The following is a 27,670-nucleotide window of genomic DNA, read 5'->3' as shown; positions in this document are numbered from 1 at the left end:
GGCACTTGACAGACAGACCTGTCGACATTAGTTTTTTTATGTGTTATATACCTGCATAATGTTAATAATCCCTTCACAGTAGTGGAATCGCTGGTAATCGACACGATAAGTGGAATAATCCAGATACCATATATGGCTATTTTCTTTATAATTTCGAGTAATTTTATTTGATTTTAAACCACATCGATTCAACGAATGGACGTGAATCGCAATGCAATTATCCTTATACGATAGGTTAATAGTCCATAGTCAAACTTATTAAAAGCTGCTCACTCACTTTTTTATCAGTTTTAAATTAACAATCGTATTATATAATTTATATTTGAAGCACTACCTTTTTAATTTTCCATTTTATAATTAAACTGTAACTTTGTTTTTTTATAATCACTATAAATTTATAGTGATTTTAAAACAAAGTTACATTTTAATTTTTAATTTATTATTAGATTAAAACCAATATTTTTAGCTTTTCCACTTTTTTATTTGACCAGCGACCGGAAAAGCTAAAAATATTGGTTTTAATCTAATAATAAATTAAAAATGCAATTCCATCACGAAGTGTCAGTGGATAATATAAATCTTTTAATTTTTAAATATTATATTTTCCAATTATTATGTTGATCAATTACTCGTATATTTAAATTAAATCAAAGTAGAAACTTTATGTTTATATCAGTTTACCATTTAAATAAATTAAATAAAAGTTAACCATTAATAAAAAATAAACATCATTTACATAAATAAAGTTTAAGATGAAATATATTAAAAGGCTACAGTGATTTTTATTTTATGTGCACTAGCTTTTTAAATCGTTCTTTTCAAAAAATCATTTTTGTTTTGCTAAAATCTCAAACAAAACTTGAAATTATTTCGCGAGATTCCTGTTTTATTTATTGGCCATGAGTAGTTTATATGGTTAATGTAATTAATTAATTGTTAACACCAAATAAAAATATTGTGAAATATTATAAAATCTTTTAATTTAAGCATAACAGAAAAGATGACAACACATGTATTAATAATTTTTTAGTTATTAAAAACAGTAATGAAAATGTTAACATCTTCTTTTTTAAAAACATCATTAGGTAACTGTCGATTGTGTAATCCATAGAGAGAAAAAAAATATTTGTCTAATAAAAATAAATCGTGTTGCTTATAGCAAATTGTATCATAAAAAATATTTTCTCAAATTCTAAAGTGTTAGAAATGCAACAAAGTAATAAAAAAAATCCTTAAATTCCGTTGTAAAATATTCGTAATTTAAATTACTAATTATTATTTTTTAACGAATGTGCATTGAATTGAATAAGCATTAACGAATTTGCGTTATTAATAACGCAAATTCGATTCTAGTACTGCATGTGCATGTTTATACACAAATACAATAGTGAGATTTAAAAAAGAAAGAGGAAAACGGAAATATTTCTAATGGATTTTACATTTCACAGAATCATAAATTGCAACTGTGCCTGATATTTCAAAATTCCGACACGCACGTTAAGCTATGAGAAAATTTACTTAGAAATTAACAAAAATTTTACAATTTGTTTGTACGTTATTCATACTATTGTTTGAATTTAATAATATTTTTTTTATTTATCTTTATTGCATAAACGTCTTCAAACCATGAATATCATTTAAAACGATGATAAATAATACGATGAAATAATATGATAATACGGCTAAGGTTTTGCAAAAAGTCACAGATTAGGTACGTAAGTAAATGATAAATTAATATTTTATCAAGGCTTTTTGGCGTGGTATGGGCACATAGGACGCAGAGAGCCTGAATATATTGTGAACCAGGCAATCGTCATGGATATCCCTAAAAAGACATTTAGGGGAAGACTGAAGGTGAAAGGAACAATCTAGGTGACGTTGCCCATGATAGAAGGACCGACAACCTGAGGATGAGGAGAGCTGACCACAGTCTACAAAGACGATAAGTTGCAAAGGAGCCAGGAAGACGGAAGGAAATTAAGACTTTTTGAGGAATTTTAATGTTTCTCGAATTGATTTGTTTAAAATTTTTCTTCCATTGAGTCATGAACAATAATGAGTTCAAATAATCGTGGCCATGAGGATTTTGAAATGACCTTGTTCAATCCATTGTGTCTATTTATATGGTCCTTGGTCCACCTTCCTGGAAACCAGAATAACTTCAGCCATTATAAATTGTATAGGTGTCTTAAGTTGATGTGAAACATCTATCGTTCCTCTTTATATGAAATAATATTGAAGTCTGAGCATCTCAAGTTAAGACACCTATAAAATTGAGTTCTCATCCGTAGGGTGAATAATCCAGTGTCTGATATAACAAATAACATTAATATTGTTCATTTCAATTTCACTATTTCTTAAACTGTAATCAAGGAATAATGATGAAATTTATCACCTAGTTGATAAAGATTTCAGTCCGTTTACAAGTCTCAATCTTATCTTTTTTCAAATTAGTTATTATATTAAATCATATCCGCTCCCTAGGTGGAGCATATGGAGTCCACAAACTGTCTCCAGGCTTTTCTGTCGGCTGCCAGCTCCCTTGCATCCTCCCAAGCTAGATCCGCGTCCCGAAGTTCTGACGAGAACTGCCGACGAATTGATTAATATTCTAATATTTAAGACTTTTATTACTGATATGCAGTTCCCTATTATTTATGTTTTATTTTTTTCTCTTTTTTGTGTGTATATTAGGTTCAAATTGTTAAAAACAAATAAAAATGTATTAAAAAAGAACTCCACCGACAATACACACAAGGTGGCTTGGCTTGGTGGGATTTTTTCAAAAATATGTTTAAAATTGTGATTTAAATAAATGTATACAATTTATGTTAATAAAAACATAAACCAAATATAAAATTACCTTTTCATTTTTGAATTATAATATTTGTTGCTACATAATTATTACGTACAATTACAACAATTATGTTGTGATCTGCAAAACTATATTTACCGGTAAAAATAAATTTAAGCGAATACAGGAAACTGTTAGGTACCCACCTATTAATAACTTATAAATAACAGTCCTATATTACATCACCTTGTGAATATGCGTATAAGTTGAACAATATTCCATATATCTGGTGAAGTCATCTCAACACATCGTGACATCTTTTGTTTTCAACTTAGCGGCATCACTTCATGTCATGAGGTTATATTGTGAAGCAAGGCTCTGAAGAAAACCAGGGTCAAAATAAACACGCTGTTAAGATTTATTATAATCTAGGTATTTCGAATAAAATGACACATTAAATTTACTAACCAATTATGTACAATCAGGTGTCCTATGATCCAAGAATAAATTATGACATGTCTTAAGTATTACATTTATATCAATAAAATTATTTACATTTTTATAACATGCACTAACAATATTTCTATAATGTTCCCAGCAAAAAAATGTTTGTTTTATCAATGTGTTAATTGAATTGCGGTATTTTGTTGTAGTATTACTTTAAATTTGTGAATAGCTTCATCATTTTAAACATCTGAGATGGCCAGTTTTTATTAGACGTCGATATAAAATTGGACTAAAGTTTAACCTTCGAGAGATGTCTGAGAAAACCTTCGCCCGAGGGTGACAAGGAGGCAAAGGCCCGCATTGGTTATAAAATCTTATGAATTACGTATAACCTTTCCAGAATATTAGAAATTTAAAAAAAACTTTAAATTAAAGGCTTTCTAAGTTGTTTCATAATAACAACTCAAAATGTTCCCTAGGTCAAAATTTGAAAGCTTAGCCCCAAAGCTTCTCAGTTGACTGACATTTTACTAATTCAGTTTTTTTTATTCTATCTGGAGTTGAAATCAATGAAATTTTACTTTGTCTTCAAATTTGAACGTGTTAAATAAAAACCCTTTTTAACATCAAAACATTTCATTTGGTCCACGACCTCTCAAAATATCTTATATTTGGCCTCGACGCCGACGTTTTGATTGATAACATGTTACATATTTCACATATTATTTTTAAAAGCAGGTTTATAATATCTCATTCTCTAAAAATTGTTGAACGTACATACATAGACGTAAAGTGTAACTTTTCATTGGATTTATTTAGTAAATTTATTTTTTATACCCCGTATCTAAAATAAATTCGGTATTCAACATTCAGACTATACGCCACTCCTTAATTTGGCTATTGGGTCGATGACTTGATCTGCATTTCGCGTACCGTTATACCAACTTCGCTATAGTCTAAAAGTGTCGCCAAGAATTTTCAAAATTCTTTCACAACTAACAACGTAGACAAGGAAATTTACATGAACTTCAGAATTGAATTAATAAACCGATTTCTACACGAAACTAATGAGTTTATATTGAAAAGCTTTCAAAAGTAATATTGCTTTTTACAGGGAAATTATACAGCCATGATAATATTTTATTTAATAACGTTTTCATTTTAATTTATCTAACTCACTCGATCCAGTGGGGTTTTATGCAAATATGAAGTACATTTAGTATAGTATACGTATATTCAGTGAGTACTTAAATATGAAATTAGGCATAAGTATTATATATTTATATACTTATATGTAATTTCTAGGTATAGAGACTGATTTTTTTAAAGCAATCTACATCGAATCCACGTATGTTTGTGTACTTATGAATACTTCAGCGATATTAAATTAAATTTTATAACAATTTTTTTTCTTTGAAAACATAACTCAATGTATTTACTTTGCCATGGAGTCGAATACTGAAAATTATACAAAAAAAATTACCTGTTTTACTATTCCAAATCACCATGGAAGAATAAAGCAATGTTATAAATGTAATCCTTTTACGTAGCACAAAATTTAAACAGTCAAAATAATTACAACAATATAAAACGATTATGATAAAATAAAAATAACTGCATTCTTTGGGACAGGAATCTGAGACCTTTAAATGTCTTATCTAAGTTCTAACTTTAGAGCTAGAGTATTATTATTTAACGTCATATTAATTTTCACTTTCTTGTGATGATTTCAAACAAGATATTGTGTTAATTTTTTTAAAGATCAAGTACTTCTGATTAAAACTATGATGAATCATCTCCCCTATATCATCATGTTATGCGTCATTAATAAATGATTATAACAATAAAAAATAGTTATTTTTTAATGGACAAAAAAAACTCTTTTCATAATCACGACACCATATCTACCTAAGAGTGGATAAATATTTTTTTATGTCATGATCTTCCTATAACTGTCGTAAACCGCTGATCGGATGAGCCTAATCATTAATGCGTATAATTAAATACAAGGACGACGGTCATTGAGGTATCGTGATTAAGGATTACCTCTACAGAATCTAAGATGATGGTGATAAAGCAATATCATTGCGTGTTGCACGTTCATCATCGACGGAAAAACATGTTTTTAAATTGTTTTGAAAATGTACACGATGTTATTTATTGACAGCCCTATAAAAAAACTTAATCGCGCATTGTGTAAAAATGTTAATTTTATAATTACCAATAATAATTATTGGATGTAGAAAAAACGAATAAGCTAGAAGGAATTTCAAATGCGTAAAAACAATTCAAATCACAGTTCCATAAAATAAAGTTTGATAAATTTCCTTCCTCTTATCCGAATGACTGGAGTAAAAAAATTAAATAACCTTTTAAATATGTAAACTTTAAATCGTCATGTAATTATTTATTGTTTACCCATGTAATACATATTAGATGTATCATTTATTTGCAAGTTATATAATAATTTTTGTGGAAGTAAATTAGCAGAACCGCCATAAATAATATAGCACCGCCATCTATAAATTTGAACATTCATTATGCAAATTCACCTCAAAGTTTGGGGTTTGGGTCTTGACTACCTACCATTTTTGTTAGTATGCAATTAACTCTTAATTATTTTTATTTTATTTTATTATTAGCTAACTACCAACTATTTCCAAGCACTTTTTAATCACTAAAACAGAACACAATATTCCTCATAGAAAACCATCCATCCATTGGCAGTTTTAAGTTTAGTCCACTTTTCTATATCGTGTTGCTAGTGAGCGAACGCTCCAATTCCTTTATTTGATTGGTTGGTCTTCATTAGTCGGACACTGTGCTTTTCCTCACTTACCCTGAAATCTCCCATTTACTGCCAGGAACTCAGTACTCCCCAGTTCTTCTAGTAATATGTATCCCCAAAGGAAGAAAATATTATTACCATATTGTATATTGTATATTCAAAGTATGAGTAATGTTTTTTTTAACACCCTAGTGAAAAGTTTTTCTTCTACCTATATAGTAGGTCTTTTAGCCATAAAAAAAATAATCAAATTATTTATTGTTGTTAAGTATAACAATCCTTATTAACAAAGCATTATTTCCATGCTTAACCATCACTGTAGGAAGATTATACAAAACCACTGATTTGTATTGGGAAATATTGCCACACCCACCTTACCTATAACTGTCCCTATAACCTTTTCCCATACAAAAAAAACGTTTTGTGGCGTGAGATTTCAAGATCACCATGAGATACAACAGGCTGTACCTCTTTTAGTTACAGCAGGCATTTATGAAGATCTAAAGTGCTGGGTTTAAACCGGTACAAGTACATCCAATTGAAAATAAATTATACTAAAAAAATACAAGGCTAAACTACTGAAAATTAGTTAAACAATGAAAAAAAAACAATTATTTTTAAAAAACCCCTCATATATTATACATTTGTAAATACACATGATTTGAGTCCATGACTAGTGGCAGGTGCTTTCTAGAAATGTCCGGCTTATAATAAGTAATAAAATTTGTATCTAAAGTGATCCATCCATTATTCCCTTTGTCTTTCTTTTCCAAACAGCCAAATTAAGACAGACCTTAGCACATTTCTTGGAGAGATGTTTTCTGGAAATCCAAAAAGTGCTTAACGATTAGTATCATTGTGGAACCATTTGAGGTTTTTGTTTTTATAATTTCCTATTAGTTGAAAAAGCTTTATTATAAGCTGGAAACAGACCAGCAGCTTGTAACAATCACGATCAACTCACTTCGGTTTCAAATCAAAAGTCATTCAGGAAAAAGTAATAAATAAAATATCATTTAAAGAAAGTAATATAAAATTTATTTATTCGTCATGTGTCATTTGTAAAATTGGTTCAATAAAATAATATTGGATTTTTGTAAGTGTTATACAAAGCTGCAGTTTTGGACCCATTGGTCAGTATATACTTAAAAATAAATTAAAAAATATACTATTCATTATTTTATATATTTAAAAAAAACACAAGGTATGTGTATTAAATTAAATATTATCTGCATAAAATAATAGTAATAAATTGGTAAATAGCATTCATAGTCATGACTTATTTTGAGCAAACAAATTTGTGAATATAGAGTCCATTTTGTGTAAAATAAAATAAAAATTATTTTAAAAAATCCAAGCAATATGTTTGGAACAAAGCACCATAAACTATTTTAATGTGATCATATTAAAAATGTAGAAAATCTAAAATCGTAATAAAAAATAATATAAAAAATGTGTGAAATATATAATATATTGATTCTTAAATTATGTAAGATTTTCATTTAAGCCATGCCAATAGAATCTATCAATTCTTGGACTTTGATGATGTATTTTTCCTTCGCTTCATCTTGTGATAAACCCTTCTTGCCATTCCAAGCCTCCCATTTCGCCTTTCCCTTGAAATCAAACATACCAGGCTTATCTGAAATTAAAAAAAAAATTGATGTGGATTTTTTTATATTAATGAGAAATTTTTCGAATATTTTTCGAAACTTCATGAAAAAATTATTTAGGTTTTAAGCTCTGTAAATACCCAGTCCGCCTCCGTGGTGTAATGGTTAGCGTGTTTAGCTACCGTGCTGGAGGTTCCGGATTCGATTCGCAGGGGGGTGGGGTGAAAATAAATATTAGTCATTTTACATGCTTATTTCATATTACCCTCGACTAGTCCCTGAAACGCAGGAGTGATCACCTTGCTTTCATGTAAGTAATGATCACGATAACACTATGTCAATACGATGCAGTGCCCTATGCGCCATTGGGTGGAGATAAGGGTTAGAAGAAGAAAAAGAAGAAATGCCCCGACATCTACTTTTCCATTTCAATAACTTCTCTGTCGCTGTTGAGATTTCAATAAAAATCTAAATAACTAGGGATGGATAATTTGACACTAAAATATTTATAAATGCTTGTTGCTTCACTTGTCGCTGGTGATATTTTGCAATTAGTGCGGATAAATCATTTTATATAACTCTGCGCATGCATACAAATTATGAATAGCAACATGTCTGTGGTAGCTGGTTTATATACTGAATGTATGTGTTTACCAACAAGAAACCTATCTTAGAGATACCAATTATTCATTGTACCGGCGGCTCCCCCTATCTCACCGTGTCATGCATTATGAGCGTACTTATCAAAAGAAAATAAAATCAATATATGTTTTTTTTAATTATGCAAAATGTGAGGAAACACAGAATACAAGTGGAATAATAATTTGTTGTGGTGTTTGAATGCCATATACACATGCTTTATACTAAGAATGGTTCTGGAAATTATTTTACGAAGAAACATTGAAAAAAAAATTGAAATAAAAACTATTTTGTCAGATGATATAATAAAATCAAGAATATAAAAATCAACAAAGGAATATATGTACTTTAATCTCAAAATTATTATCTTCTTCTTCTTCCAACCCTTATCCGCACCCAATGGTGCATAGGGCACTGCATTGTATTGACGCAGTGTTGTCTTGATCGGTACTTATATGACGGCAAGGTGATCACTTCTGCACTTCAGGGACCAGTTTATTATACCACGGAAAACAATTTTTTATTTTTTATTCATTCATTCAAACCCTTATCCGCACCCCAATGATGCATAGGGCACTGCATCATATAAACGCAGTGTTATCTTGATCGTTAACACATGAAGAAAAGGTGATCAGCCATTCGCTTCCGGTACCAGTCCAAGGTAATATTGAATAAATATAAGAGTGAAAAACTCACTTATATTTATTTGACCCCCCCTGGGAATCGAACCCAGGACCTCCAGTACGGTAGTCGAGCGTGCTGACCATTACACTACGGAGGCGGACATTTTTATACCACAGATATTTTTCTGGATACCTATTCGGCTATCCAAACTTAAAACACAGTAAGGGATATTTTTTTGTAGTAGGTTTTTTTTGCATTTTTGAACTAAGTAGAATCTACTTAGTCCAAAAATGCAAAAAAACGTACTACAAAAAAAAATGTCCCTTACTGTGTTTTGAGTTTGGATAGCTGTATTATCTCGCTGTCATTCTAAAGTAAGGTAAAGGAATCAACCTGTGTTACAATCTCCAACAGATCCCTGCTTAAAAAGGGCGTAAATTTCTAGAAGATCATCGTTTCCGGGTGTTGTCTTCAATTTTTTCACGTTCTCAGCGGCTTGTGTAAATCTCTAAAAATAAAACAAAAATATAAAAAAAATATATATTTGTTTTTATTATTTACAAAAATACTTAAATTTCACACTATTATCGCCCTAAGGGCGCTTGTCCACTATCCGGAATTTTACCATCCGGCAGTCAGGTTTTGAAAAATTGAAGCGACTACGACAATTTAGCGTGATTGAATTTACGCGCGACTAATAGCTCCGATCCGAACAAAGATGGACAAAACCACAAGCCAATCATCGATTTAAAACGCTAACTGACGTGCCGGACGGTAAAATTCCGCGTAATTCCGTGTAGTAGACAAACTATATTATTGTACAAAGTATATTTTATTTTATGAATTGGACAACTTTTAAATAATGTAAATTATTTTTTTTTTTAAATAGAAAAATGTGATATTTTTAGTTTTATTTTTGTGAAAAAAAACGAGCATTAAATGGTTAATTATTCTTTGTGCATATTGAAGTGTTATGAATGAAGGAAATTTAATCAATATTTCGGTTTCATAGCATATTTGAACAAAAAAACTGTGGACTGGATCAATTTTACTTGTTTATAATTTTTTTTTTTGGATTTTTCAGTTTTTATAAGATTTTGTATTAAAAATTGTTGGATTGAAAATCATTAATTTAACCGGATTCATGGCAAAAAGCGAAAATATTACATCATAAAAATATTTGATATTTAGAATATATCATGGACTTTGAAACAAATCAATCATTTGAATGACAATTTCAATGATTTGAAATAAAAATAAAAACATAAAGACTAACTTAAACTACAAGTAAAATAATGAAACAACTTTAGTATGAATTGTATAATGATAATGTGAAGAAAAAAAAAATTTCATCATCAATAAGACAAATAGATGTGTATATTTTACTCATCACGACAAAATCAAAATTACTCACCTCATCTAAAGACATCTTGGCGGGTTTTGTAGGTAGTTTTTAATCTAAAAATAAATCAAATCGTGCAATTAAAAAAAAAAAACGGAAGTACTTATTAGTAAAAACAAAACGGTTACAATTTTTAGGGGTTAAAAGGTCAATGACATAATAAAAGCGGTTGATTATTAAAAGATAATGGTTTCATAAGTTTAACGTTTATTTCCATCCGAAACATCTATAAAAAAGATATTTGAGTGGTACTTTTATTTTATTTCAAAGAAGCTAGTGAAATAATTTTGACAACTTACCGGTAAGATGAGATGCGAACAGGACGGGAGAATAAGACACGAGTCACTGATAACTGATACGAAGATAGCGTCAGATAGCGCTGGAATTGAAACTTGTATTTTATGCGTTGGTATCACTGAAATATTTAATACTTTTATTATAATTAGTCTTTCGTTTGTAATTCAATTCAGGCTGTTGAATGAAATCACTTTCTTATTTATATTATTTTTTGATGTATTTTAATATTAGCTTTTAGAAGAAATACATGGATAATTTTCTATTCTATTTTCGTAACCTATCACAGGCAAGGAGGTACATTTATCACTTTACATCCAGTGCGCCAACCGCAAAAATGAACGCGGGAGATGTTAAAAAAATATATATTTGTTACTTTTCAGTTGTTTATTATTTAGAGTAAAACATTATTATAATAAATAAAAAAATTATGTATATTTTGTAGCTGATTTCTCGACAAGAGCAATGTAGGCCTCTTTAGCAGCATCTTGTGAAAGACCTTTTCTATCAAGCCACGCTTGCCATTTTGCTTTTCCTTTTAAGTCCAGCATTCCAGGTTTATCTGCAAGCACAAAAAATGACAAAAAAGTGCTTATTCAGATACTTATTTCTACTTTACCAACCCACAAAAAGTTTTAAAAGATCCATATTTATAATTACTTTGAACATATTTATATACTGCATATTTACCCTTATAACCAAAACCGGTTGGGCGATATATATTTTTTTAAATATAAAATTACAAATATCTACTTGTCGTGTTGTCTCCAATTGTTGCTTGCTTGAACAATCCATACAGTTCTAAAAGCTCTCCATCTGTTGGCCTTTTGGTGAAGCTCTTGGCTTTATCAGCGGCAGCATTGAATTTCTGTAACCAAAATTAGATTTTTTAGCAAGAAAAGATAATTAAATATTTCATCATTATAAATTATTAAGCCAAAACTAAAAAGTATTAGAGTAGCATAACGTGCCGAACGACACATAAGATCAATAACATTCTATCTGCACACATTTCACAAAACCAGCATTCAACGAGGAATTGTTCTTTAGTCATACCCCAATTGATTACGGTTCTTAATCCAAATGTTCTTTTCAGTATCATTGTCAAAAATTATTATATATCTATATCGAATTAAACCCAATTTAGTAATAAAAAAAATGGAATCTTCTGCGGGTGGGGGGGGAGGAAATATTTTAGAGTGATACCCAGTGCGGCCGAATCTGTCGCATTCCCTTAGCGACGCGTCGCGACGGTCTGAGGTATCTGTAATAACTTACTAAATTAATGAAAACCTTTTAATGTGTTAAGTACCGTCTCATTTCGCAACCTGAATGCAGAAACAACCGAACTCCATATGAGCATAATAAGGGAGATAATTGAAAGGGAGTTCTCTCGATCACCTAATAATATTTTATTTTGATTCATAATATTTAAATAGCTATTTGTTTAAATAAGTTAAAAATATTATGCACAGTGAAATTCGTAGAATAAAAAACAAAATACGTGAATAAAAACGAAATTTGCTTGCATGGAACTTAGGATAGTTCAGATGAAAATTTGATCAACCTATGTACAAAGTCTATCTTAAATTTAAATACGTTAGTATTCAAGTATAAGTGCGTATATACATAAAGAACATTTTAAACTTCACCGAACACGCAAAATAATTTTAAAAGAAAACGAAATTATTCTACCGTGACTTATTCTGAATGATTATTTTAGTCTTCTATTATTTTTACAAGCTATGGATACAACGGTTAATTGTTCTGTATCAATTGTTGCATGACATTCTGAAAAGCGATGGCTATGTACAATACCACGAGGCATGCAATAAACAAGGTACTGTATTTATTTACCTAAAATCACTGTTCAATTATTTTCAAACTGTGCCAAGTTCGCAATAAGAATCACTTGTAATTGACGATCAACACGCCATTTATTCTGTGATGACGATCACGGTCTAAATCATTCATGATAGTACAATAGCTAATCAATGAAGCTTCTAAAAACTCGGTCTACCCATGATATTGGTTAATTATTTTGCAATTAATAAATGTCACTTTGCACACGCAAAAAATACATCATTTTAAAAGATTACATAGATAGGTACATTCGTCGCCATTTTATTTTAAAGGTCAGAAGAAGATACTTTGGTAAGTCAAAAAACGTTCACCAGCGTGTAAGACCAGCATTCCTGGTGCAAAGTAAACTCCTCCGGTCTAAAGTCCACTAAGTTACGATAGGTACTGCCACTGCCCATTCATATTTTATGGTAAATCCGTTTTAGTATCTATCATACTCAGAAAAAATCGGCGAGGTAATGCACATAAAAAATTATTTATTCGGACTTCAGTCACGGTATTGCGCAATATTGTGTGGGATCAAAGAGCGATAGCAACTTTGTGAGAACTTGATAATTATATAGTATAATTATTATTTCACAAAGGCAGCGAAACACGAGACAGAAATTAGTGTACGAGTATGAACATCCACAGGTTTGAACTTTTTAACACCTACATCAGACAATACATAAAACTATAGTTACATGTCCAATACGTGTATATATTTTATATTAAATTGTGGAAATAATTTTCAGTCTGCTTCTCAAATATGTAAAATTATCGTTATAATAAAATGTATCTATAACGTTAGTACACAGTTTGAAGCATAGAATGACATATTTACTTAAATTTCATTGAAAATATATTCTCGAAGATAAATTTTTCAACCTGAAACACCTTACAACGCACTTCATAGCTGCAATTTGAACTAGTTACTTTAAAGCTGTGTATTTATTTTGTCGCAATCGAAAAATAAATAAATAAATAATTCAACAAAAGTTATCTAATCGGAAGGAATATTATTATCCACAGGGTTTTTCAATACATTAAGATATAAAGATTATATGTTATACGTATGATATTATAGTATTAAATTACAAAAAATGTGTTAGTACTCTAGTTAAAATAAATATACCATTTGATATATCTTCGTATTGTACAATAATATTTTTGGTGAATGCCAACTTTTGGAGAAAGTCAAATTTATTTTACTGTTGGATTAGATAACAAAAAAAGTATGTACGTTTACTTATAACTAGAACTTTAATAGATGTAGAGTCGCAAAAGTACAGTAACATTAACTGTACTTCGGCATCATTTCAAAGTTATCTTATATTTTAGCTTATTTCTACGGCGTTTACTTAACTAGTTTCCACTAACCGGAACGTGAAGATAACCGCTAAATTATATATTTCTATGTAATTTAGCAGTAATGTACCAAATAGGCATTATAAATGTGCGTACATGACAAAAATAGCGTTTTAATCAATTACATTAAATAAGATTGCAAAAAAGTTATCTAATTGAAGTTCGTATCAAATTATGGCTTTGTTATCCAATTCATTATGAAACGAACCACTTAATCAATATGATAATGTTATACATTTTTTCAAAGGAAACTGTTTCAAAAAAACATTTCTTTTAAACTATTTGCTATCGCAAAACTGTCCTCGTGGTGGATAGAGGACCACATCGAATCGACCCGATTGTCATTTATATGAGGGCAAGATAATCAGTCTCTTCTCCAGATTCTTGGATCTTGGAATGGAAGTGAAAGAATTCGAGAAGGAAGACCTAAGAGAAGGACACTACTGATATGGGAAAGGAAGTGGAGGATAAATCATAAATAGAAAAGAACAGAAGTAATGGCTAGGACACGCAGAAAAAACAAGCTGAAAATACAAATACTTGTCATCTTGATTAAAAAATATAATATGAGTATTCATTCTTTCAAAAAAATACCTGCTAAATCTACGTACAGAAAGCGTTCAGTTACTAGGAAATAATGATGTCATCAATAATCACTTGTGAATATTTTCTATTTTTAATTTTTAAAGTAAACATGAATAAGTTGTGTCAACAAAAAACGTAAGGTAAGATAAACATGACAATATTATAACCAGAAATGTATGTACAATATAAACGGTATTGAATGACACAGGTACCAGGTTACAAGTGTAAATGGCAAAATATTATATATCTTATCTCTGAATAAAAATATTATAATCGTATGAGATAAGAATTAAAGTTTTACAAAATTTTTAATCCCGTATATTTTATAAAGTATAAATGCTCGTAGTACCAACATCTTGGCAAATCTTAACTGTCTTAACTTAACGAGAATAGAATACCAAAGAAATAATGATTTTGCTTATTCAAAAAAAATCCCTATCGAATAGAGACAGCTTTTAATAATATTGTTTACAAATTATACTATCAATATTTTTAGTATAAAAAGAATTTGATCTTTTGACAACAGAAAAAGTAATCACTTTTGCGTTTCTTTTAAATATGACAAAAAAAACTGTCAATGAAAAAAAATATCAGTCTCTACGAAGTTTATACAAAACGAATTCATTTGCTATCGAAATATTCAAAGTTGAAGCAAAAATAAAACAAATTCGCACGTACTCGATTTTGAAGAAAAGCTATACGTCACTCTAATTCACGGCTTTCTATTATATTTTTTTATTTATTGACTTATCAACCTACACAGAAAAGATCATTACTATGATCTTTTAGTCCGTTTCAGTAAAATTTCGGATCACTTTCGTACAAGATGTTGTAGTGCTTCCCTTCTATTATCCTCGGTATCTGAGACAGGACTCCTAGATCCCAAGTGGGTGTCGGGGTTCTTATGTACCGGTGGCTCCTCTCCACTCCCAAATGAAAACAAGTTTACATTTTTACAGTAATTTATTATAAATAAATAAAAATTATTTTGATAAACTAACCCTAAATTTATCTAAATATAAAAAGTACAAAGAAATGCAAAACTTAAATCTAAAAACTAACCCTAAATCTGATTGTCATGATAACCTGATGATTTAAAGAACGGAATGCACAAGGATGGTACTGACTGGTGCGTGGCTGGTGTGTGGTGACGGAGAAATCTGAGTGGTGAAGTGAAGATTGGCTCCAGGATCGCCTGATCCCGGCGGTGGGACGTGGCTGGAGTGTGGTGACGGAGAAGCCTCAGTGGAGACCTGAAGTGAAGATTGAAGTGAAGAAGAAGACACGTTCACACACTGATCTTCATTTGACGCGACGTGTGGTTATACTTTTAGGTTAAGTCACTTTTTCTGTATGTCGAATTGACAACTGAATCCTCACTCCCTATCGCACTCACATAAACACCATTGTTAGATTAACGCAGAGAACATCATAGTCTAAGCTTAACTCGAAGGTGCACAGTTTACAGCGTGCTTTTACCACCACGCCGTCGTCACGCGCGCCAAAACGAAGGAAGCGAGTGGGGGGGGGGGGGGGGGGGGAAGACAACGGCCGCTTGCAGTTTTTTGAAAAAGGGATAAGTAGGAATCTGTTTTTCTTTAGTCATGCGCAAAGCGCAGTTTGAGTTTACGTAACAGTTTTTAGACTGTTACACATCCTCCTAAGTTGTATTAAATAAAAAAAAGTGTCTGAGTTACAGGTTATCATGGCAATTACATATTATCAGCATAATTACTAGAACACAAGTTATAAACATAAATTAACCTAAAAGCATTACAGAACAACATGACAAAGATAACTAAGATATACGAATACACAGATAAAATTAACACCAACGAAAATTGATATGGTAAACCTTCAGACGTCTCCATTGGTTAATACTCATACCTTCGAGGAGTCTCTCCTCACGACTAGTTATAAGCTGTCAAGCTATCATGTTAATAGAGGAATCTCTCCCCGCGACTGATTATCAGCTGTCAAGCTATCATGTTTACAGAGGAATCTCTCCCCGCGACTGATTATTAGCTGTCAAGCTATCATGTTGACAGAGGAATCTCTCCCCGTGACTGATTATCAGCTGTCAAGCTATCATGTTTACAGAGGAATCTCTCCCCGTGACATTTTTAACTATACAAAATAAACAACAACAACAAAAATACAAATAAGAATAAACTAAAATTAACCATATTCAAGTAAATGGGGCACGTTCACTCTGTAAAGGTCCAGTACTGATTATTTATGAAACTGCCAACTAATGCGGCTACAGTTTATTCAAGTGGTCTTTGTATCACAGGTAGGACCAGTGCAGAACGAAAACAGGGCGCCAATGTTGTGATAATATAATATTGAGGCATATAAGTATGTTAACAAATATGGCTTGTTTTAAAAATAAAATTATCCTAGATTATAGAGTGAACCGGCAAGAAGGATGTGTGATTGAGTTTTACAAACTCAATTTGAATCTAGAAGACGGGTTCCTTTTCTTTGGTTGATACTAAGGCATTTATACAATACAATTGGCCAGAGCCTAGTCAAGAAAATATTTGATAATCCAAGTTAGTTTAGCAAGAGAAAGATTGAAATTTTTCTTAGCCTACCATAAGCAGTGAATGTAACAATCCAATAGTACGCTCGGAGCATATGGAGGAAACAACAACACGATATAAAAGAAGATTATGATAATGGTTCACTCCTTGTAAGATAAAATGGTTTAATTCGGTACACATAGTTATGCACAAATATACAAAAGTTTATAAATACAACAATCTTGTGAGATGGATCAATCTAATAGTCCACTCAAAAGAAAAGAGAAACACAAAACAAGAAAAAATACGAAATCTTAAGTTAACAAACATTTTTGTGAGATGGGTCAATACAATAGCCTACTCGAGAAAACAGTTTTAAATCACATTTCGAACAGAAAGGTTCGAGGTTGAGGTGAAAATTTAATATTCAACTCTGGGTATGACACATAACAATACAAGACTCAAGAAATAAGTTAAATGGTCAGTGGACTGTTTGTACAAGTGAGTTTAACAATCTTATAGTAAACTCGTAAGTATAGTCCACTGCGAGAGTATCGCGCGTATGGAAAAGGTTGAGTTGCTGACAAGAAGTGCAACTGGGAATGACAAAGACACACAAAATCAGGACGCAATGCAATCCTTATATGGTTCGGTAGTGTTAGTCTGGCCTACGCAAACCAAGGTAACGTAACGTTCTTTCCGATCGGTGAAACAGGTAAAATTAACACAGGCATACATCTCAAACGTTTCTCATACATAAATCACGCTGGGCATACAAAGGTTTCAACTCGCAGGCATCTATCATTCAGACGAAAACTTGGTCTTCAAAGAAGACGTGACCGCATGGGCCAGACAAACAAGAGAAACAACGGAAGGACAAAAGGAATAAGGATAATGTCGTTACTGGAAGTGTGTAGGCAATTATCCGAATGTATGGATTGACACTCGTGAAGAATAAATGTAACGACAAGAGCTCGGGGAACCTGGGAGCGCGACCCAAATTCAAAACCTAGGAAGTGTCAAAATTCCTGGGAAGATCATGAATCCCCTGGGGAACAGCATCTACATTATGCTCTCCGAATGGTTTATACTCTAGAGGATTTGTACCTCATGGGCAAAACAAAACCTAAAAACCCAGCCTCCTATTCCTTTTCCGGGAAGGTCACGGATCTTCGTAGCAAGGTTATTCTTGTTTCGCAATATCTTTTATGTGGAAGCGACCTAGAGGCCGACCATTGAAATCCTTTAATTGATACATCACATCAGATATTTTTTGGGAAACAATACATTTGACAAAGCGGGGGCACAGTTTGGCCGATATATACTTTGACGCATCCGACTGGATGAAGGCACGTCTCCAGACAGTTTGTCCAACCGTCAAAGCTCCTGGCCTCCGTCTCAGGTTATAGCGTGCCGCGTTCTGTTGAAAGGCTTGCAAAAGGGCACTAGATACTTCCTCGTAGATTACTTCCATCTTGCGTAGTCCCGCAGCGTATGTGGAAATGGACTCGTTTTGGTTGTCGGGATTCCGTTCATCTGTATACACATCGTGGAATGAGGCATGTGGAGCGCTTTCGAAACCATGGACCAGGAAAAACGGAGTATGGCCAGTGGCCGCGTTGACCGTGTTATTCAAACAAGAGGATATCCTGGGTAGCTGCGAACACCAGGTCCTTTGGTTGTTACCAACGAGGATGGCTAGGGCCGTAACAACATTTCGGTTGTATCTTTCAACAACATTGTTCTGAGGGTGGTAATGGGCATTGTAAAACAGATCGCGGATACCGTACGAGGAAGCGAACGCTCGGAATTCTTTGGACACGAACTGCTTTCCATTATCTAAGACAATTGTTTTAGGGACAGAATATGGTAACAGTATTTTCTCCTCGAGGATCTTGATCACCGATTTCGAGTTGGCGGTTCTCAGGGGAAATGCCCATAGAAACTTAGTAAAGTTGTCGACCACTGTCAATATGTGCATATTCCTTTGGTGGGACAGAGGCAAGGGTCCTACTAGATCAACTGAAATGGACATTAGCGGTCGCGTTAATCGTTTAGGTACTGTCATTAATCCTAGGGGCGCCTTGTTGCTAGATTTGTATTTTTTACAAGTGTCGCAAGCAGATACAAATTTTTTCACTGAATTGAGCATTCCTTTCCAATAGAATGTCTTAGAGAGGGCTTTAAAGGTTTTTTCAGAGCCCGGGTGACAGAGGTTAAGGTGAAAGTCCGATATAATGGAGATTCTTTTTTCCTCGGGCACTACTACTTTCCAAGTGAGCCCGCCAGAGGTCGATGATTCATCGTTGCCTCGTTTTGAATATCTATAAAGATGTTCATTCCTGACCATGAAATTTTTGACAGACGGAGGGTTGGTAGTACATGCTTGAAATAATTTTTGATACTTTTGGTCGATCGTGCCCTTGAACGGGGGCGGGAACGTCAGTGGGGAGACTTCGATACGGCTGAGAGCATCAGCCAGGTTGTTTTCCGAGCCCTTCTTATATACGAAGTCAAAATTGTATTGTGATAGACGGCAGGCCCACCTGGCTAGTCTTCCACTAGGTGATGACAGATTGTCCAGGTACTTGAGGCAGCCGTGGTCACTTTGTACTGTGAAATGCGTCCCATCCACATAACTTCGGAAGTGGTGTATCGCATCTACAATGGCCAGTAGCTCACGTTCAGTAGTGCTATAAGATCTTTCCGCCGGTGACAGCTTTCGAGAAAAGTAGGCAATGACATGTTCGGTTCCGTTGGGCATTTTTTGTGACAAGAAGCCCCCGATGCTAACGCCGCTGGCGTCGCAGGTAAGTATGTATGGAACAGTATAGTCGGGTGGCTTCAGTATCGGGGCGGTGGTCATGGTAGTCTTGAGGTCGTTGAACGATTTTTCCGCTTCCGTGGTCCACACAAACGCTGATCCTTTCAGTTTAATGCTAGTTAGCCTGCAAAGGGGGGCCGCGATTTCAGCAAAGTTAGCTATGAATTTTCGGTAGTACGACGCACAGCCAAGGAAAGACTTGACTTGTTTCACGCAGGTGGGACGCGGGAATTCTAACATGACTCTAATTTTGTCGGGGTCGGTACGTATTCCCTCCCTATCAATCACGTGCCCGAGGTATTTGAGTGATTGTTTGCAAAATTCGGACTTGTTAAGTCGGATAGTTAGATTTGCCTCCTTCAGTCGTCGGTGAACTAGGCGTAGGGTCTTCATGTGCGAGTCGAACGTTGGTGAACAGATCAGGATATCGTCCAAGTAACAAAAGACGTGGTCGCCGAGATCCGAAAAGAGGCTGTCCATCAGCCTTTGCATTTGGCTTGGTATGTTGGCTAATCCAAAGGGGGTTACTTTGAAGCAAAACTGTCTTCGACCTTCCACAAAGAAAGCAGTTTTAAGTTTAGAGTCATGGGAAAGAGGCATCTGCCAAAAGCCCATGCTCAAGTCGAGTGCCGAAAGGTATTTAGTGTCACGCAAATTGCTCAAAATTGCATTGATGTTTGGAAGCCGGTAGCAGTCAGCCTTGGTGACAGAGTTCAGTTTTCTGGGGTCTAAGACAAATCTTCCCGTACCGTCCTTTTTAGGGACCATAAACACGTTGTTAAGCCATGGACTGCGGCAAGGTTCAACTACATCTAGCGTGATCATGCGGTCCAGTTCCTCAATCAGCTGGCTCCGACGCACGTGCGATTGCGGAAAGGTTCTTTGCTTAACTGGTGGGTGATCGCCGGTGTCAATTACGTGCCGCACGAGGTGAGTGCGTCCTAGGCCGACCTTTTCATAAGAAATGTCTTCAAACTGGAGTTTAATTTGATCTAGTTCTCTCGACTGGGCGAGTAAGAGGTCATTGGAGGAGACAAGACAAGAGGGGTGGGTTTCTAGGGAACCAATCTCACGGGGCGGACTGTCCTCCAGAAGATTAACTGAGGGGCTATCAGGAAATAGTAACGGGGCCAACTTAGAATTTCTAATGAATGGGACGCCTAGTATAAAGTTATCGTTAAGTGACGGGACAATAGCGAAACGCACTTGCGTTACTCGGCCATCGTAATGCAATGGTAGTATCATGTAACCTAAAACGGGATGTGGGCTACTATCCGCCGTGTGTACCATACTATCATCTGGTTGGATCTCATAGCCGAGTTCCTGGAATGTCTTGTGCAGGTGTCCGCCTAGGACATTTATTGCGGCGCCCGAGTCGATGAGGGCTCTGAACGGTATTGAGCGGATTTTAAAATGTAGAAAGGGGCGGTCGTCAGTTCCGTGGGATATCCGTAAGGTGTGGAGGTGGTAAGTCTTCTTAAAGAGCTCGACCGAGTTAAGCCAGTCTCTCCATTCCGGGGTCCGAGACACGGAAAGGGTCGTCGGGGATGACCGGCTTGCTATTCGTTTTTTGTCCAGTAACTCATTTTAGGAGGGGGTTGTGACGTATCGGGAAAGGGAGAGCGGCGGGGTTCACGCTTCTCTAGTCTGGGGGAGCGGCGAGGAGGGTTTGTTTGGCGAGAACGGTTTGATTTACGGGGACACTCTCGTGCAAAGTGTCCAGGGGCTCCACAAGAGTAGCATTTACGAATGACTTTGTCCGTGGGTGACACTGATGAAACAAAAGTGGGGTGAGGTTGACCATAAGGTCTCTGTTTCGTGGTGGTTTCTGTTTTGGGTCGGTGCAGGCCCTCAAACGCGCGACACATTTTGTCGAGGTGTATTACCGAGGTCGCAGGGGCCGCCACTAGGATAGGTGCAAAGGACACGTGGAGGCCTTTAACCAGTACCTTGATCAGCTCGGTTTCTGGTAGGCTGTTACCTCGTAGCTGAGCGTTGAGGTTGGCTGTCCTCGCGATGTACTCGCTCGAAGACTCCGAGATACCCTGTTTAGAGTTCCAAACTGAAATTTTCTTTGTAATCATGAGGTCGTCGTCCTCATACCTATAGAAAAATTGGTCCTTTAAGTCAGACCACACCGTGCAATTCTGGCAATGAGCCCTGAAAAAGGTTAATGCCGTTCCCTTTAAAAATTCCGGTAACACGGTAGGTAGATTGGCTATATCGAAACGGCGAGCCTTCGATATTTCTTCCAATCTTACGAAAAATTCGCGGACGTCACCGGAACCATCAAAATGGGGAACAGGCCACGAGGAAAAATTGGTATTGTACGGGGGTGGTGTGCGGGCGGAACGTGCAATTGGAGGGTTTCCCATGGAAGGAGGGACGATGTTTACTCGGGTCGGAGAATCATTCTCTGTTGAGGGTCCCGTGGATGTTTCGGGAGTCAAGGGGACGTCTCTTAACAAATCTAGAGAAGAGTTGAATTCTAAAGCCTGGTTGCGTAGGGACGCAAGGGTGCGGGCTGGCACTATTCCCCGCTGTTTTAAGGCCTTTTCAATGGTCTTGAAATGTGAGGATTCTATTTTCTCGATATGTGCCATGTTGTTTTCATTTGTTCGCGGAGGAGTGCCGACCAATATTTTTTGACCCGCGTTGAGGCGCCAGTGTAGTGCTTCCCTTCTATTATCCTCGGTATCTGAGACAGGACTCCTAGATCCCAAGTGGGTGTCGGGGTTCTTATGTACCGGTGGCTCCTCTCCACTCCCAAATGAAAACAAGTTTACATTTTTACAGTAATTTATTATAAATAAATAAAAATTATTTTGATAAACTAACCCTAAATTTATCTAAATATAAAAAGTACAAAGAAATGCAAAACTTAAATCTAAAAACTAACCCTAAATCTGATTGTCATGATAACCTGATGATTTAAAGAACGGAATGCACAAGGATGGTACTGACTGGTGCGTGGCTGGTGTGTGGTGACGGAGAAATCTGAGTGGTGAAGTGAAGATTGGCTCCAGGATCGCCTGATCCCGGCGGTGGGACGTGGCTGGAGTGTGGTGACGGAGAAGCCTCAGTGGAGACCTGAAGTGAAGATTGAAGTGAAGAAGAAGACACGTTCACACACTGATCTTCATTTGACGCGACGTGTGGTTATACTTTTAGGTTAAGTCACTTTTTCTGTATGTCGAATTGACAACTGAATCCTCACTCCCTATCGCACTCACATAAACACCATTGTTAGATTAACGCAGAGAACATCATAGTCTAAGCTTAACTCGAAGGTGCACAGTTTACAGCGTGCTTTTACCACCACGCCGTCGTCACGCGCGCCAAAACGAAGGAAGCGAGTGGGGGGGGGGGGGGGGGGGGAAGACAACGGCCGCTTGCAGTTTTTTGAAAAAGGGATAAGTAGGAATCTGTTTTTCTTTAGTCATGCGCAAAGCGCAGTTTGAGTTTACGTAACAGTTTTTAGACTGTTACAATGTCTAAAGAGAAAAAAAATTATACATACTAATATAGTCAGAAAAATGTATGTAACAGGTATGCGGCCTTCCAAATTTAAAACACAGTAAGGGACATTTTTTGTAGTACGTTTTTTTTTGCATTTATGGACTAAGTAGACTCTACTTAGTCCAAAAATGCAAGAAAAAACGTACTACAAAAAATGTCCCTTACTGTGTTTTAAATTTGGACAGCCGTGTAGTATGGTAAGTCTATTTGGGCCCAAAAACAAGTAGTATTTTAGCTTCCAGTAATTTGCTGGGCCCATCACCCGCTAAGTGCGAGATGTCATAACAAAACGTGCGGATCCCGTGATGAGGAGAAATTTTTAAAAGAAATTTTCCTGAACCTACGAAACCAGTTGATTCAAAATACCGGTTAATTAAAAGTAATCACATTAAATGTTCATTTTATAGTTCACGATAGTCACAAACAAACGAACTCAAATAAAATATCTTAATTTATTCTCGAATTTGCATGGAACTTCAATATTACCTGCATATTAACCTGTATGACCCTACAAATATAAAGGTTTTCCCATTCTATTACGAATTAATTATTATTTTTCCTCTCTCCGTACCCAAATGATGCATAGAGCGTGACATCGGATTGATGCGGTGTTAACTTCATCGTCAATTATTCAAGGGCGAAGTGATCAGCCCTCCGCTCCAGTTCTGAGAGTTATTAAATGTATTTGAAGCGATACAGATAACGTACGCGAAGAAAATTTGAGTAAAGGACATAACCGTAATGTTTTATTTTACTATTCTGCCAATAAACATGAGTACCTACGTAATAATTTAAGTACTCACTATTAAATAAATTAAACAAAAAGAAACAAGCATATCTTATAATACAAAACAAATTATATCTCAATGATATTCAGTGACATAAAAGTTAATATTATGCCAACGATAAATAGTTATGAGAGTTTGGTGAACAATTTGCTAAGTAATACATGGTACATACGGATATTCAGATATATATCTAAGCATAGATCCGATAAAATTATGAAAATAAAAAATGTTTATCTTCCGGCCGATTTAAATACTGTCTGTACGTTTAAAAAAGGACAGTTGAATGATTTTCAGTGTGAGTACACAGTTTTGTACTATAATTTACATTTAAAAAAACTGTGCACTTTGATGCGAACTCTGATGTGCACACTTGAAATAAATATATTCAATGCAAATCAAATTAATTATTCATTGGTATGGATGAGATCACCTTTTACCCGTATAAAACCATTTCTTTGACTAGTATTTTCATGTTCAAAATTCAATTTTCTTTGTATTTTATTGGAAAACCCAAAAACATACACAAAGTTCCATAAGATTTACGTATTTTTTAGAAATATTACAGGCTTTCTCAAGTTATTCAAATGAATGTGTGGAAAATCGTTGTATGGCAGAATGAAAAACGAAGATATAAGAAACGAATGTAAGGATGAACAAGGAAAAATTGAAAAGGTTAGGAAGAGTTCTTTAAGGTGGTATGGACATGTGGAGTGAATGAATAAAGATAAAATGACTAAGAAAATATATGCGGCGAATGAGAGCGGGAGAGCAGAACGAGGACGGCCGAAAAAGATTTGGCATGATCAGATCAATCAGAACATAAAATCTGGTGGTGTCAAAAGTCTGCGTAATCAGATGGCATGTATGACTAAATGTTTAGATGTGAAGGAGGAAGAGTGTATGTCAGGACAGAAGAGTGTGGCGTTCCATCCTCTCTGCCTTTCCCTGCGGAAAACGGCGTAATGGTAGTAGTAGTATTAGTAGTAGTAGTAGTAGTAGTAAGGTTTATGAGAAAAAAAAACACGTGTAATGTACGACTAAATGCTATATTTTTTCTATTATATTAAAGTCTTGGCGGTTACATCAACCTTCTATTCCGCGTCAACGATTTTTTTATGAAATTATTGTTAAAAGCACAAGTTCACGAAATTAATTACTTAAAAAAAATATTACTAGTTAAATCACCTTAAAATTTGGTTCAGTATTTAAAATCAAATATTCAGCTTTGATTTTGAAAACATCTTTACTCAAAAAACGAAATCAGACGTCATGTTTTCCTCTTAATAAGTATTTTAGCAGCCATATATATGCAAGGAACAAAAAATAAACTGCAAGAAACAAAAAATATATACTTTTTATTTTAATTTGCCGGCGATTTATAGACATCGATATTTCGAAACCAACGATAGTATTTCATTGAGTGAGTCTTAATAGTTATTATTATCTTGTAATTTATGACATTTTTTCATAGTCTCTTACCGGCAAGTCAGCGAAAACCACGATTAAAAACAAACTCGTACAATAGTATTGGAGGAAATTTGAGAAATACCTGCAGTAAAAACCCAACCAGGAAAAACCCAAGAACTAAAGTTAAAATATGATTTTTTTAAACTTACCGCATCTAGCGACATGATTGTATATTTTCTGTAACAAAACAATTTATTATCTGAGGGTTTTTTTGAATGATATAAAATTTACCTTAAAAAACAATTATTTTCAATATTTTTTTGATATCACGTTAGTAATATATCGTTTACATATACAATTTACTATCGATTATATCAAGTAAGATGTGTTTCAGGTATAAAATATTTCGACTTACTTGTAAACGGAATGAATGTGTATCAACGCTGCGAACGATTCTGATCAACTGATCTGATGACTGAAACCGGTTGGAAATATTCTGCAGCTAAGTACTAACATTACAACTTCGTGAGCTGTGAACGATTCGTACAGATGCGAATTGGACACTTGCAAAATATTATTTAAATAAATATAAGTACGGTATTAAGCACCTACTCTACTAGTGAAAAAAAAAACAAGTAACAACCCAGGATTCCCTTGTCTACAAAAGAAACTATACTAATAACTAATTTTCGTATTTCCTAGAATAAAGCTGCACGAGCCAGAAACATATTAGTTTCTTACTCGATTCTTATAGAACTTATTTATGTCTTTGTGTAGGGAACAATTAAAATCTTCCGATTCCTACAATATTTTAAATTTTAAATTTATTAATTCATTCAAAACCTTATCCGCACCGCAATGGTGCATAGAGCACTGCATCATTTATATGATTATACGCAGTGTTATCTTGATCTTTAACACACGAAGGAAAGTTGATCAGCCCTCCGCTTCAGGATAATATGAAATAAATATTAGAGTGAAAAAATATTCATTATAAATTAACTTGACACGTATTATTTATTCAGTTTAAATCAATATAATAATTAGGTAGGTATTCAAAGTAATAAGGTAGATATTTTTTTAGACATTTTGCCTGTATTATTATTTTTTAATTTTTTAAATTTATTTATTTAATATATTTACAATTTTATTTATAACATAATACATTTCAATCATTTATACATATGGAAAACTTTTATATTTCGATTCGCTGTGCCTCTCCATAAAAGAGACAGTGCTCTTGTGCTTGGAGAGGGACTTACACTCGTGGTTTAATGTTATATAATAAAATTTATAATAGTCTTTTTTTGTATATTTTTTCAAGATTTAAATGTAATGAGCTTTAATTTTTTTCTCAAGTATTTTTAAATCATCTATTTTTTTATTTCTTTAGGGAGTTTATTGAAATGTTTGATTATATTATTTTTTTTTCCCAATATAAGAATATATATTATAAAACAATACTTAAATTGTAATTAAAGTACATATTCTCATTTCTAGAAAGAATATAACAAAATCAAATTTAAAAAATAACAAAAAAAAATCAACCAACAAACTTTTATGGGATATTGTTATAATTTTGTAATGATTGTGAATTTTTAAAAATATTTTCACGAAAAATCTAATTATGAGCAGTAAAAATCATGAACATTTCGATTTCATGCATTTTCCGGTTTTAATTTTCTTTTTTTTTTTTGGCGGAGATTTTTTTCTTATCGATTTGCATACGCCGTAATCGCTTGCATATGTATACATAAGATAAGTGTGTAAGATAATATAAGTACATACCATGGTAAGTATAAGTCATAAGTCTTTTACCGTGGAATATGGGATTACCTAACTGATTTTTTTAAAATATCTATTTACGCTCTCCATTTTCTGTAAATTAAGGTGACGAATGAGAAAATTGATTTTCGTAAAAACGAAAACATGAGATAAAACCGTTTTGTGAAAACGCTATTGATTCAGCCTGTTAGTGAGAAGGTATGTTAATAGGAGAAAGTTGTATACAATCTGAACACTTCAGGTGTTTACATTTTCCTTTGGTGATTGGACTCTTGGACTGGTCAGTGTGTCATCTAATGGAACTTGACATAATCGTATTAGAATATTATAAAATTTAGCAACGAAACCAGATACTTATACCACCTTCAAGTACCTACTCGGTATCAAAAGTCCACCAAGAATAAATATGTGTTAAAGATATGAATG

At 34.0% G+C, this 27,670-nt stretch overlaps 2 protein-coding genes across 2 annotated transcripts; both read right to left on the bottom strand.

Annotated features, from left to right (window-relative positions):
* Positions 1-7,044: 7,044 nt before the first annotated feature.
* On the bottom strand, positions 7,045-10,661 carry LOC148306542 (acyl-CoA-binding protein homolog 1-like). Its single transcript, XM_088264782.1, has 4 exons — positions 10,607-10,661; positions 10,320-10,363; positions 9,299-9,413; positions 7,045-7,671 (listed from the first exon to the last, which is right to left on the bottom strand). Exons 2-4 carry the CDS (start codon positions 10,332-10,334, stop codon positions 7,532-7,534), a joined length of 270 nt encoding a protein of 89 aa, XP_088120908.1. The 5' UTR covers positions 10,335-10,363; positions 10,607-10,661; the 3' UTR covers positions 7,045-7,531.
* A 308-nt stretch (positions 10,662-10,969) lies between these two features.
* LOC148306541 (acyl-CoA-binding protein homolog) lies at positions 10,970-25,984 on the bottom strand. The gene is made up of 4 exons (XM_088264783.1): positions 25,875-25,984; positions 25,669-25,696; positions 11,355-11,469; positions 10,970-11,163 (listed from the first exon to the last, which is right to left on the bottom strand). Exons 2-4 carry the CDS (start codon positions 25,681-25,683, stop codon positions 11,030-11,032), a joined length of 264 nt encoding a protein of 87 aa, XP_088120909.1. The 5' UTR covers positions 25,684-25,696; positions 25,875-25,984; the 3' UTR covers positions 10,970-11,029.
* Between the last annotated feature and the right edge of the window lie 1,686 nt (positions 25,985-27,670).

The sequence above is a fragment of the Brachycentrus maculatus genome, unplaced genomic scaffold (genome assembly GCF_059751285.1).
Source record: "Brachycentrus maculatus isolate JH-2025_06_01 unplaced genomic scaffold, ASM5975128v1 h1tg000238l, whole genome shotgun sequence".
Classification (NCBI taxonomy): domain Eukaryota; kingdom Metazoa; phylum Arthropoda; class Insecta; order Trichoptera; family Brachycentridae; genus Brachycentrus; species Brachycentrus maculatus.
This window is presented reverse-complemented; position numbering and strand designations above follow the sequence as displayed.